General features: G+C 36.0%; 1 protein-coding gene across 1 annotated transcript; it reads left to right on the top strand.

Moving 5' to 3' along the window:
• Positions 1 to 5,371: 5,371 nt before the first annotated feature.
• On the top strand, positions 5,372 to 7,962 carry LOC103696697 (glycosyltransferase BC10-like). Its single transcript, XM_008778393.4, has 2 exons — positions 5,372 to 6,810; positions 7,620 to 7,962. Exon 1 carries the CDS (start codon positions 5,658 to 5,660, stop codon positions 6,744 to 6,746), a length of 1,089 nt encoding a protein of 362 aa, XP_008776615.2. The 5' UTR covers positions 5,372 to 5,657; the 3' UTR covers positions 6,747 to 6,810; positions 7,620 to 7,962.
• The last annotated feature ends 6,320 nt before the right edge of the window (positions 7,963 to 14,282 follow it).

The raw sequence follows: 14,282 nt of genomic DNA, 5'->3' as shown, positions 1-14,282 counted from the left end.
GTTGGAGACCTTGAGAAGGTATACAAAATCAAACTAGTATGGATGAGATATTAAAGAGGCTTTGATGTGTATTGCTTGGGCATATGCTATGTATGGTTAGCAAAATAACGTTATTGACTTTGCATTACCTTAATTTGATGTATGTATATAAAGTGTAATGTATCAACAAAATAATATATATATTAACATATCAAGAAAGCTTAAATATATATTTACTGGATATGTACTATGTATTAGAAAAATAATAATTTAACTATATATGATCTCAATTAGAGATTTGTATTAATAAAACATAAGATATATATCAACAATATAGTAGGTATGTATTAATCAATTATTAGATCATGTAGTATTTATTACCGATGAGGACACTAATGCCAGGATCTCTTTTTGGCAGAGCATCAAGCTCTTTATAATCCATCTCTCCGCAAGTTGATACAAAGGAGAGGAGAGAGATCTTGTTCTATCTCCTTTGATGGGTTAGATCAGAGGTGGATACAATCAGATAAGTTCATTTGAGTCTGATCTTACTATGATCACTGCCCTCGAATGATGTGGTGGATTGGAAGAAAAAAAGCATTAGATTCCACCATGATCTAGATAAGGGTTGTGGAGATAATGTGTAAAAGAAGACGAAAGTGGAGCATCGAGGCAATTAGGAAGGGAGATGGGTAAATATCGGTCAATAAGCGTCTGTGTTGGCCGAGAAGAGAGGAGGTTGGTAACCATTGAAGCTCTCTTTCACAATTGTCTTTTTTTTTTTAAAATAAAAAAATCTTTATTTGGTCCCTACTAGCAAAAATTTGTTAGCTAATTTTTTTATTTATGTTATGCATGCTTGCAATATTATGCGATTGAATATTAGGCACTCTAAAAGGTCCTTCCTATATAATAAACACTGGTGAGGGGACTTTTGTCAAATTTGGAATAAAAAAAAGTTAATTAAATAGTGTCGGTGGCTGTAACAGCGTAATCTGTGATTCTTGCTTCACTTCTTATTTATTCTTGTTATTTACTCATGTTCTTCTGAACGGTCGGACTCAGAAATCGAGAACACAAATGTAGAGGTCCAGGTCTCTGTCTTCTTTGTTTCTTTTCAGTCCTTTTCTCATACCCGGCAGAGGCTGTGACTCTGTCACCAACCATTGAGGGTGCGAGGTCTTCTTTGTTTTTTCCTTGTTTGTTTCTTTATGGCTATATAAATTTATGCAGATGCTTTATACTACTCCTTTTATAAATACATTCAATTTTATCTTTTATCGGCATTATACGTACGCCTAGGAGTGAGCCAGACCGGGCTGGTCCATGGCCCTACCCAAACCCAATCTTTTTTTTTTTTTTTTTGGACTTCGAGTCGGACTCAGATCCGAAAATTTTGGATAATTCAGGTCCGAGCTTATGCTTGAGGCCGGCACGAAGAACGTTCCAATTTATCCGTTTAGGCCAAAAATAGGTCTGGCCCAAACTCGATTGAAGTTTAATATTTTATAATATGGTTTCACAAGTAAATAAGCTAGTTAAAAATTAGACTCCTCCTATAACACAAGTAAATAATATATGATACATTGTTCGCAGCTAAATTCATTTTAATTTGTCATTTACTTCCGCATTATTCTTTCTAAATAATAACATACAAAAACAAATTTATTCGGACTCCGTTTCGGACATTGCTCGGGATCAAGCTTGGGCCGGGCATGAGCCAGGCCAATGACATATCCGAGCCCATTCTGAAAAATAAATGGGTTGTACATTTAAGCCTAAATCAGCCTAAACTCTTTCGAGCCTAGCCCGAAGCTTGGCCTGAAGTCAAACTAGCTCGATGGTCTTCGGGTCAGACCAAGCCCATTTACAGTTCTGATTTACGGAGAGAAAAATACATGCAATTAAAGTATATGCAGCAAAAGAAGTGTAAGTATAGCATGATTGGAAGTGTTGAATTGTTGATCACTCTAGCGAAATGCTATGGATAGGGGATACAACCTTGCCACCTTTTTTCATGATATTTTGTTTTCTGACTTCTATAGATGTAGTCATACTGGATTTATGTAATTTGTTTGCTCTATTAAAACAAAAAAGTGTTAAGAGCCTTAAGGATGGCAAAGATGGCAAAAGATTGGATATGAGTTGGGTAGCCTATTATCCATATACAATATGTACTCATCTTGGGGTGAGATTAGAATAAATGGAGACAGAATGGATCCAACACAATAAAACTATATATATATATATATATATATATATATATATATATATATATATATATATATATATATATATATATTAGCACTTCGTATAATATTAAATAAAATAAAATTTGAAGATAAAAAACATAGCGAAGCAAATTTCCAACGATAACAGGAATATAGTAAACAAATATATTAATTTTAAAGAATTCAAAGATCTTTTAAACTAAAAAAATAATTAACTAAAAAATTAACTAAACATTAGGGCATGTAATCTTTCGCATGTATAATTTTTTTCGCAGGTGGAGTTATTAGGATAAAGGATGGGGAAAGAACTTGTGAAAAGTTTATATATCGGAGTCGAGTTTGGACGGATTTTATCATTCTAAAATTTATTCTAGTAAAATCAGTCGGACCAAATCGAGTACCTAATGGAGCATAGTAAATTATCACTTTTATAAGCATCATTGCAAAACAAAGTAGGGGGTTTTACCAGAAAAAAAAAAAAAAAAAAAAAACAAAAATGAAGAAGAAGATAGGATGCCTATTTTGGTGTATCGGTGCAAAACGCTACATGCTAAAGAGAGGGAATTAGAAGGTAGGATGCTTATGTCGCATTCCAAATTTTTTTTATTTGAAGCGAGGATGAGGATCCACGCATATATTAAATAGAGAAGAAGGAATAATACGGTGATCCTATTATTTAATAAAGAGAAAGTTAGAAAGAAGACAGGAAGCTTATTCTGCATTTTCAATAACATTTTTTTTTTATTGGGTGGGAGGTTAGGGGTCCATCTGATATGTTTGAGAGAAGAAAGAATAATATGGTCTCAGTTAAATGATCACAATTTCTCACAAAGCCTATAAGAAACATAGGACTCATTTGTAGTGCAGGAAGAATTTTTTTTTCATTGAAATATTCTTTTTCAAAAAGATAATTTTTGAAAATATGATACATGAGAAAATAGTTTTGGCATATTTGGTTTATTATGGAAAAGTGGCATATTACATAGTACTTATGTTTGGTTGAGCATCTACTTTCCTAAAAACATTGTATAAAATATCTATTATATCTTTAATAAAGAGAAAGATTTTATCTATAGATTTTGATGGCTTAAGAATATTTTTAGAAAAAAAAGAGCCCAATTTTTAACCTGTGGAAAAATAGTTTTCTCATATCCTTTATTTTTTTCATAAAATATGGGAATCTTATTTTCATAAGAATATTACTTTTTCACCTTACTTTTGAAAACTCCAACCAAATAAAAGTTATTTTTTTATCTTTTTATTGACCATACTTTTCTTTTCTTTTTTCTGCAAACTAAGTCCTTACGGATATCTTCTTGTTACCTAAAATGGACAAGTCATTCAAAAAAAAGGAGATGGCATGCAACAAGGAAGACCTAAGGAAGCTTTATTGAGAAAAATATGATTGCTCTTCTCTTTACAGATGATCCAAAAGAACATGGCCGCTCAAGAGTAGTCAAATGAGGCTTGAGGGTCTTGGAAATAGAAGAGCTCCTCCAATCCGTGGCTAAAGATTATCTCAATAATATCTTAAATCAAATTGTAAATCAACTAATATATTTCATTTAGTGATTTTATTTGATTTCCAGTTTTTAATTTCATCATGATATATATGGTAAACAAAATACTTTATAGCAATAAGAGGTTTTCTAACCTACCATTATAATCGAATGTTGTTATAAGTGTATCAGAAGAGTACAATATCCATTACCGGTAGAAGTAGTTTTAGTAGGGGTGGCAATCAGATTTGGTCGGACAAGATATAGGTCAGTTTGGATGCATAATAGATTAAAAAGTTGTTAATCCGAATCCGACTTATTTTTTTAAAGAGGTCAAAAATATTGATCTGAGCACGGGTTGACATAAGTTAAACTATTAAGCATTGTCATCCCTAAGTTTTGGGCTATATAAATAGTCCCTTTATTTTGATAAAAGTATAATTTGATTAACCCTTCGGTAAAACACTTTATTACTAAGTTAGCAAGCCAAATTCTTGGATAAGATATTCTTTGAATATTTTGAGTTGAAATCAGATTCTTGAGCTACACAACCATCATTTAAATGGTGGAATATGGACATATCTTAGAGTGCATTTAGTTCACGATCGGAATCGGAATTAGAATGAAGTGGAATATAAATTGGAATGGACACATTCTCCGATGCATTTAGTTCATGACTGGAACCATAGTAGAATATTGAAAGAGAGTTGGAATTAGATTTTGGGAATTGAAAAATTTTTATTACCTTTCAGAATCAAAATAAAAACGAAATTCTTTCCAACCAAATGGTTGGAATAGTAGTCACACTTTCTAATCAAATATATTGTATTGGCGGTTTGTCTAATCTCTCCCCCTCTTCAAATCAATAAAATATATATTTTCTTTTAAACTACATTCATGTACGGTATCATGGCAATGATTTTATAAGGTGGACATCCAAAATATTCCATGATTTTCTTTATACCAAAATAATATGCTTATAACACTACTTTCCATAAAAGAATTATAACAATACTTTTTTGTACCCATTCATTTTCCTTTCCAGGAAGACACAGTCTGCGGAAGCCTGCCTCCTTCAGCATTGAGATAAAGACACTAATATATAATTATCAACATTGAATGCATGTTCATAACTTCCTATGTTTATAATGAAAGTCCAATCAATAAGCCAGACCTGCTACCTACGTGCCACCTCTCCAATTTTTTTTTAAATTTCAACCCTTTTTTATAATTATTTTTTAAAATAATTATTATTTTAAAATTTATGTAAGTGAATGAATGAAAAAATATTAAGCGCTCTAAAATTTATGTAGATTGCTATGTAACGATCGAAATTGCGTAAAAAAATTAAAGATACAACTCGAGGATGTATAACTTCACATCAAACGGCCCGATGCACTTTATTTTCTTTAGATTGAGTTCCCAAGATCACAAACCGTCCCAAAATATATAATCCCTATCTTTCCCACTAATAAGTGACATTATGATTCAATAAATCGTTGGAGGGTTGGGAGTTCCCATTTAATGGTCCAAAATGAAAGAAAAACCGTAATACACGAGGACCTCACCCGTACGCCATAAGTGCACTTTAAAACCATTAAGCGAGACTTTCACTCGTGTCATGTCATTTAAAAACAATAAAAAAACAGGAAATAAAGGAAAGGGACAGGCAAATCTAACTCCCTCCTACCGCCCTCATCTCCTCTCCCGCTTCGCCTTGCTCCCCCTTCTCACCCATCTCCAACCACCAAAAAAGATCCAATTTTGATCCCAAAATCGGGATATTTTAGGCTGCAACAAAGAGATCCGCGTCTCTCTCCTTCGATCTCCACTGCCCTCCTCTCCCCGTAAAACCCTAATCGCCAAAGTTTGTACCGGTTTTCCGATTTTTCGATTTTTTTGGGGGGATGGGGAAATTGTGAGCGAGATCGAGAGATTTGGCACAAAAATGCTTTCGAAGTCGCCGTTTATTCTCTCATTTCTTCTTCTGTTAACGCTTCCCCTTCTCTTCGTTCTTGTTCCCCGGATTCTGCCCCCGAAGACGCTCCCGAGCATCCCGGATCCCGACGAGATCGACGATCTCGCCCTCTTCCGCCGCGCCACCCTCGCCTCCGCCGGCGGCGGAAGCGGCGGCCCGGACGCCGGGCTCCGCCGCCGCCCGGCGTCGCCTCCCAAGATCGCGTTTCTCTTCCTCACCAACTCCGACTTCTCCTTCGCCCCCTTGTGGGAGAAGTTCTTCGAAGGGCACGGCCGGCTGATGAACGTCTACGTCCACGCCGACCCCGCCGCCCACCTCCACCTCCCGGCGACGCCATCGTTCCGCGGGCGGTTCATCCCGGCCAAGGCCACCCAGCGCGCCTCCGCGACCCTCATCTCCGCCGCCCGCCGCCTCCTCGCGGCGGCCCTCCTCGACGACCCGGCCAACGCCTTCTTCGCCGTCGTCTCCCAGCACTGCATCCCCCTCCACTCCTTCCGCTTCGTCTACCACGCCCTCCTCGCCGATGCCGGCGCGCCCCCTTCCTCCACCTCCGGCGGCCGTCTCCGCCGCCGCCACCGCAGCTTCATCGAGATCCTCTCCGGCGATCCCATGCTCCGGGACCGATACAACGCCCGCGGCGAGAACGTCATGCTGCCGGAGGTGCCCTTCGAGCGCTTCCGCGTTGGCTCCCAGTTCTTCATTCTGGCGAGGCGCCACGCCGTGCTTGTCGTCCGGGACCGCCGCCTCTGGAAGAAGTTCCGGATGCCCTGCCTCAAATCCATGGAGGATTCTTGCTACCCGGAGGAGCATTACTTCCCCACCCTTCTTGATATGCAAGACCCCGATGGCTGCACTCACTACACCCTCACTCGTGTCAATTGGACCGGCAGCGTCGGCGGCCACCCGCACACCTATCACCCGCCGGAGATCTCCGGCGATCTCATCAGGGTGCTGAGGAAGTCCAATTCCACCTATTCTTACCTCTTTGCCCGCAAGTTCTCGTCCGACTGCCTCGATCCCCTGCTCGAGATCGCCGACACCGTCATCTTCCGAGATTAGTATCCATTACCCCCTTTGGTTGTCCAGTTTTGCCGGGTGATTGATGCTGACACGAATGAATGAGGTATGGAACCGACCCATTGTCGCAAGATCGTTTCTTTGGGCTGCTTTTCTCTTGTGAATTTGCTCTTCTGGTGGTTTGTGGAAAAGGAGGGATTTTTGTTGTGGGTTCCTGAAGCCCGTAGGTGTAGTAAGGCACTGGCATTGGTGGGTTTTCATGGGAACTAGTTCATACTTAGAGAAAGGATTGTGTACAATATATGCTATTAGTGATGCATTGCAGAAATATGAGAATTAGAATAAGTCTTCATTTTTTACTTTTTTTTTCTCTTTTCGCATGTAGAAGTATATATATGGTAAGCTTCATTCCCTAAGTTGGGATATTTTGTTGCTGCATTGTGAACTACTGAGAGAATTTTTTTTCTTTGAAGTTTCTACATGGATGGATGGATGGAATGAGTTGTGTCATATGGTAGGTTTATAGGTTTGATGCTTTTAGGTCCACCACCTTTCCCTGGGTTGTTGCTCTTAATCTCTTGGTGTTCTAATTGCTTTGGACAGAAAAGTCTATCCTTCTGGACTAAGTTTTCTTTGGGTGCAAGGAAGAAATCTGACCAGGGTTTGAGTTAGGTGATTGTGAGATTCTAAGTAGTCCCACAGACTTTTCTGTTCTCTGAGTAACAAGTTTTAAGATCTCTTTTCAATGATTGTGGATGCTTTTTTTGATTTGCTACTGCTTCTACTACCATAGAATGGATTAATCTTGATGTGGTGAACAAAGATTTTGCTTAGCTCTTTTTGTTGTGTTTTTTTCTTGGACTGGGTAAAGTGGTAATGGATGATGACCAGTTCCTTTCTGTTCATTTCCTGCAGGTTTTGTTGAGAAATTGAGGCACTGGCTAAAGCTGCCCCATCTCTTCTTGAGTCTCAGCTTTTTTTTCTTCTTGTTCTCCCCATCCAGACCTGGCCAGATGGTGCTCACTGGAGAGTTAGGAGAATTAAGTGAGGGTAGTGAGAAAAGGACAGAAACCATGCTTAGGCATTAGCATCCCCATCGCCATGTAATATACAAATGCAATCTATCAATGCATATGGTGACTTTTATAGTTATGACTGAAGTTCTTTTCAATGTTCCCCCCACACCTTCTGTGACCTAAGTTAATGTATATATAATGTTTGAAATCATGCAAGGCAAAGTTTCTCTTCCCTCTTTATATTTTTCTTTTCTTTTTGTTGCTTCTGAACAGTGGTTAAAGTGAAAGCGACACCTCCTCTTTTCCTGTCCTTTGTTTTTGGTGAGGCCAATCTAATCTATTACCCTTATCTATCTAGCCATAGATAAATTAGATTGGATTCTGGCCGGGCCCCAACAAGCCTTGACATCTCCATTAGTAGGGTGGGGCCTTTTGTGTGAAAAGAAAGCGCAGAGACGGGTGCTCTTTTTCCTCCCCAACTCTTCCCTTTCGCTTTCCTCGAGGCTGGAGTGAGTGAAGGGTCGCCGGTTTTTGACCGGCCGGGCCCCTGTTCCCTGATTTAAGATGATGGGTTGGTGAGTCTTGCTTTCCGGCGTGGGCCCCGGCAGGCTTTTCCTTTCTTTTTTTTTAAAAAAAACAAAATTAACAACCAACCTTGTTTTTTATTTTAGTTTATTTTCATATGTTTGCATAATGTTGAATGGGTTGGTGGGTCCGCATCCTTCATAAGATATAGGTTTTTTCTATTAGCCAGGATCGAAGTGAGAGGATTTCTACTGGGCAAGCTTGGGCCCTCCTAGGTTAAAGAGCCAGGTCCGTCATGGAAAAATAAATTTTATATTAAATTATCATATTTGGTGTAAAAAAAATAGATAAGAGAAACGATAAAATAAATCATAATTTTTATATTTATTTTACTAAAAGGAAAAATAAAATAAATACGATGGATTACCGATTGTAGGTAATTTAAAAATATTTTTTTTGATAGAAATATCCTACTAATATTATATTAATAATATTTTAATTATATTAATAAATTATAAATATCTTAATATATTAGTTAATAATATTTATAAATAATAATATACTTCATGTGTTAATATATTTATTAAATTATGAATAAATAATTAATAATATTTATTAATTATCAATAAATCTAATGTAGGATTTATTAATGATTAATATATTTATTTATATAGCAAAATATAGTGAAATTTATTTATAACAAGAAATATATTTTCTAAGATATACATAATAAATCTAAAATATTTATTAGTTTATATAAATAAATTTAATATTCAAAATAGCCAATATTAACATCTTCTATAAGTGGGCCATTTAAGATAAAAAATATTATTGCTTGAATTGTTTATTCAAGAGCATTGTTGGAAATTTCATAATATTCTATATAAATTTATCTTCAACCAAACATAGTAATTTTTTTTTTGATGCTATATTTTAGAATAATTTTTCCACCAATTAAATATAATAAAATTTATTATTTATTATTATCTATTAATAAATAATTCACAGCTTGTAAGTTGGCCCATCTCAACCAAATGAATCCTTACTGTTGGAGAGCGACGCCCATTTTAAGATGTGCCGTGTTTCCATTCGGATGACAGGGTTATGAAGCTTGGATCAGAGTTCCAAAGATTTTTTATAAATAAATAAAATGGAATTTTTACATAAAAGGTTCATTTTGTTTTTGATCTGCAAATTCAGTCTATTTTTGGTAATGACTTTTTAATAATGATCTAGTTTTAAAACTTTTAAATGCTTTCTGCGCCCACGAAACATTTTAGCCTTCCGATATAAGAAACATCCATCCAGCAGTAAACAAATATGTGCATCTTGTACTAAAATATTACATTTGTATAAGAAATATGTTGTAAAATATGTGTATTTAACTCGCTTAAAGATTTAAGATTGGGTGTATTAGTTGTTGAGGTCAAGGATAGAAGTGTCTGATAGATTAAAATTTAAAGTCAAAGGAATCCCTATTTGCAGAAGTGGACTGCTTTTTGTGGAATTCTTTTTGATACCTAAGATATTAGTCATCAGGTCTGTTTGGGTAATCTAGAAAGATTGGACTAGATTTATTACTAGATTTATGGATTAGGCGGTCTATTTGAACATGATCCATATTCATCCAACACCATCCCAGCTCGAATCCTATAGAAGAAAAAAAATGGATCTCCATAGATCTAGATTTTTTTTTTTTGGTTTCTACAGACCAATAGACCCACAGGTTAGGACTTGAATAGGCTCTTAAGAAGAGACTAAAAGTTGGGCGGCCCAACAAGCCTGATTTCTGAAAAAATACCCAAATAGGGTCTAAGCGGGCTTTTTTGACCAAATAAGATCCATTTAGTTAAGATTTTTCCATTGACAAAGATATTGTGAGATATCATTCAGTTTATCTCACTCAAAATTTCAAAATTAACAACCAAGATTGGAAATTGACCTGAATGCTGCAAAAGGAATAACAAATAGAAGTCAAATTATTAAAAATCCACCAAAGGTGACAATTCCATATACAATTTAAAGGCACATGTAGGATTATATAATTATCTATATAATAAATTAAAATATTATAAAAGCAACTAATCATTCCCTCAAAAATGAATTTAAACTATGAACAATCAATATCATATAATCATTTAATATTGATAATTTTAATAATATATTAATTTGACTGAGAATATAACATTAAGTATGCAGTAAGGGTAGTGAAAATGGAGATTAACAATTTTCACATACAATTTTTATATAAAGAATTTGCTTTTATTATTTTAATGCAATTCCTCTTTACCCTACAAGAGGATCAAAGTGATGAACCATGAAAACTAGATGTTGTACATTTATTTCTTCTTCAATTGTCATGTTAATTTTTTTTTCCTTGTACATAGAAAGATTAGTGTAGTATGCCTTATCTTATGCTTTACATAATACAAGTTTACACTTTATAAGTACCTAAAGAATTTTAAATAACTCGTTTTTCGGATGGGATGCTATCACCATGTTATATTTATGTTTTGTTTGACATAAAATGGTTATTCTTTTAACTCGTGCCTGGGACGTGTTTGATTAAAACTTGATAGAGATAGGCCCCATCCGTAAATATAGTGTTGGCAATATGGTTCGGACATATTCTAATACGGATTGGATCAAATATTTATCAATCTGAATCCGATTAATTTTTAAATAGGTCAAAAATTTAAAATTTAACCTGATCTATTTGTTAAGCAGATTATCCAACCGAGCTTGCACAACCCGTTTACTAAACAAGTGAAATTAGGTTAAACAAGTTAGGTGGGCTTTTAATGAGTTAAATGGGTTGAGCAGATCAAGTTAAATGGAACAAAAACAAGTTAAGTAGATTTTAAATAGGTTATATATATATATATATATATATATATATATATATATATATATATATATATATATAATAGGCTAAATAGGTCAGGTCATGATCCTATCCACGTATTTAATAGGTCAAAATGAGTTAAAAAGATCAAAGGTCTAAACTTAAATCTGACTATTTAATAGATAGGTCTAGATGGGTTGACCTATTTATGATCCAAACTCATTTATATCAAATCTGAATATGTTTAAAACAAGTTGTTTATGGATTAAATTAACATATCGGGTCATAAATTGCTACTCCTATGTAAATGGAGTCATCTGTAATGTTATTGGGCCTTTGGATTAACACTATTCTTCGGAAAAATTGGAAACATTAAAAAAGAGCAAAAAAAAGTTGTTTTGATTGTAATATGTATCATCTTCAAGGTTCAGATGATAGCAAGGGCAGATATTTGAACTTGAAGACTACGAGCCCTCGTTTCAACCCTATATACATATATCATGTGAATATTATTATTAACAAACAATAAAATTGTTTTATATTATTGTATATTATTTTCTATTATAGTGACATTTAACCTTTTTTGTAATTATCATTTTATTCGTAAATATTTTGACTCTGCAAATTATACAAAAGTTGGCTTTTCCTACGTTGTAACAATAAATAATTTTATTTTATATAAAATTGGTTTATCTAAATAAAGTTTTATTGTGACAATAAATAACAATACCGAAGTCACCCGAGAGAGGCATTAAGAATACCAGCCTAAGCCAACATAAATAATCTATGGGCTCAACCTCATAATAAGATACTTTTATTAAATTCATATAACTATGATTGAAAATTAGCACTGGACTTAAATTCATATCATTATAATTAAAAATAGAGATCCAACTGCTCCATTAACCTTGTTAGCTGATCATTGCTTAGAACTCATAGATGGGACAACTCCATAATCTAAAGTTATATAGATGGGGGAGAGAGAGATAGAGAGAGAGAGTGTGTGAGATACCTGGGTGGTTTGGGGAGGTGCAAAGAGAGAGGAGATTGGATGCTTCATATTTTTCTTTGAGAAAAGTATAGTATTTCATTCTTTCTAATTTGAAAATAAGAATACCATTCACACTACATCCTAATAACAGACGAGGATCAATACATGCATAGCCACATGACAGTACTGAAATAAAGCAAAGATTAAAGGTTCTCAGACCGAGTATCTAGAGTTGACGAACCGGATGATCTAAAAGGTCAAAAAATGAGATGGTGAAACTTTGAATATGGATTTATTATACCACGAGGATAGGCTGAATAAACTCAAAGGGGTGATTTAAAGGGATGATTTGCACTATTACATGACATTCGACAGGCCGAGAGGAAAGAATGCCAGCCAAGACAGGTTGAATGATCATTAGAAATGCAAATCAAGAGAAGAGACCAAGCAAAGAGGACTTGCTCAAATATTAAGTATCAAACTTGAGGTCGATTAGGTATGGTAATTTATGGAGATTAAGCTCTCAGCCTAGTGGAAGAAATGTGACATGGTAAAAGGTTATGGTAAAAGGATGTGGCCAATTACCAGAACGTGTAGAGTAGAAAATGACTAGAAGCGACCAGGCTAAAATCACCATAGAAGAGTGTAGATCATATATGGATAGACGTCAGCAATAGAAGTAGATGGTTGTTTGATCATTAAAAAGGATAAATAATAAAATATAACTTTAAGAAAAAGGATCCTTAGCCAATCAAATACTTATCAGTATACATACTTTACCTTTGTCTTCAATTACTTTATCTTATCTTAGTTTATCCTTAGAACATAGTTAGTAGTGAAGATCTGGTGCCCTGCCTACCCCTTCTCCGTGAAGCGACGCCTAAGTAGTGATTTATGAAACACAAGAAAGTAAGATTCACTACCACACTTACCTCTTTCTAGTTTCAAACATTGGTGGCATGCCTACATAATTGTTTGACACAACCATGCTCCAATCGAAAAAAAATGGAGCCAACATATAGCTAATTTTATTGGCATGTCAATAAAGGCGTGGAATGCTAGGCCTTGATTTCTAGCATTCCTCAAAAGTTAATCAAGACTATATTATTAAATGAGAGAGAAATGTTCTATAATCGATTCTATCTATCTTTTTTTCTAACTAGAATACACATAGTTCCTCTCTTCATGAATTGGGGGGAAAAAATGACTAAATTATAGATATATTAGCGATGTGAAAAGATTACATATTTATTTCTTTCTCTTTCATCCGCTCTTAATCTCTCCCTGTAATAGCTGGCCCAATTAGGCCCATATTGGATTGAAGTTGGCAGGCCCAACTAACTTCAGCCTAAAATTCGAACAAAAAAAAAATGGAGATGGGGGGGGGGGGGGGGTTCGGGGGATCAGGATCCCCCGCTTAAACAGCCACCGATAGGGAGGCATGGCCAACGTGAACTATCTGAGGGGGGCAATATCAATGACCGGCGGTTGTTGGGGGCTGTGTAATCGAAGAACGGCTGGCTGAATCACCGATAAGCTGAGCTTCTCTTCTTCCCATAAAACCTTGTATAAATACCCTGATTTCCTTTCACTCAATGCACCACTGTGCTCTCTCCTCCCTCCTTCTCCAATGTCCGACATGCGACCTCAACCGAGCACCATCGCCTGAAGCCCCTCCTTCTCTCTCTAGTTTTTTCATTCCTCTATTTCTCTGTTCTAAAACCAATCTTCTCTTTTTGTTGGAGTCCACTGCCAATGGCCGAGGACCGCCACCACCGCCACTCGCCGGTGAGCTCCCCACCCTCTCTTATTGCTCCATTGGCTAAGGAGGCCGCCACAAAGTAGCTAGAGGGGCGTTGCCTCCTTCTTTGGTGTTCCCACCAATCGTCCTATCGTCGCTAAGGCCGCCATTGCCAAGGTCGCCTCCACTGCTAGCTCCACCATGTTTGATGACCGAACCCTTGGCACCCACCCCAGATTCCTCCCTTTCTTCTTTTCCTTCTTCCCTCTTTCCTCTCTTCCTCTTCCTTCGTTCTCTTCTTCTTTTTCCTCCCATTTTCTTCTCAATTTTCCTTTATTTATTATTTCAAAAAAAATTCAAATGTGACCTTACCGTTATAGATCTGATAGACCTAAACCCTGAAAGAGTAGATGCCCTACAAGTCAATCGCAATATGTATTGCGAAAGGTTTTTTCTTTTG

This window comes from Phoenix dactylifera, chromosome 11 (genome assembly GCF_009389715.1).
Source record: "Phoenix dactylifera cultivar Barhee BC4 chromosome 11, palm_55x_up_171113_PBpolish2nd_filt_p, whole genome shotgun sequence".
Classification (NCBI taxonomy): Eukaryota; Viridiplantae; Streptophyta; class Magnoliopsida; order Arecales; family Arecaceae; genus Phoenix; species Phoenix dactylifera.
The sequence above is the reverse complement of the archived record's forward strand: the minus strand, read 5'-3'. Positions and strand labels throughout refer to the sequence as shown.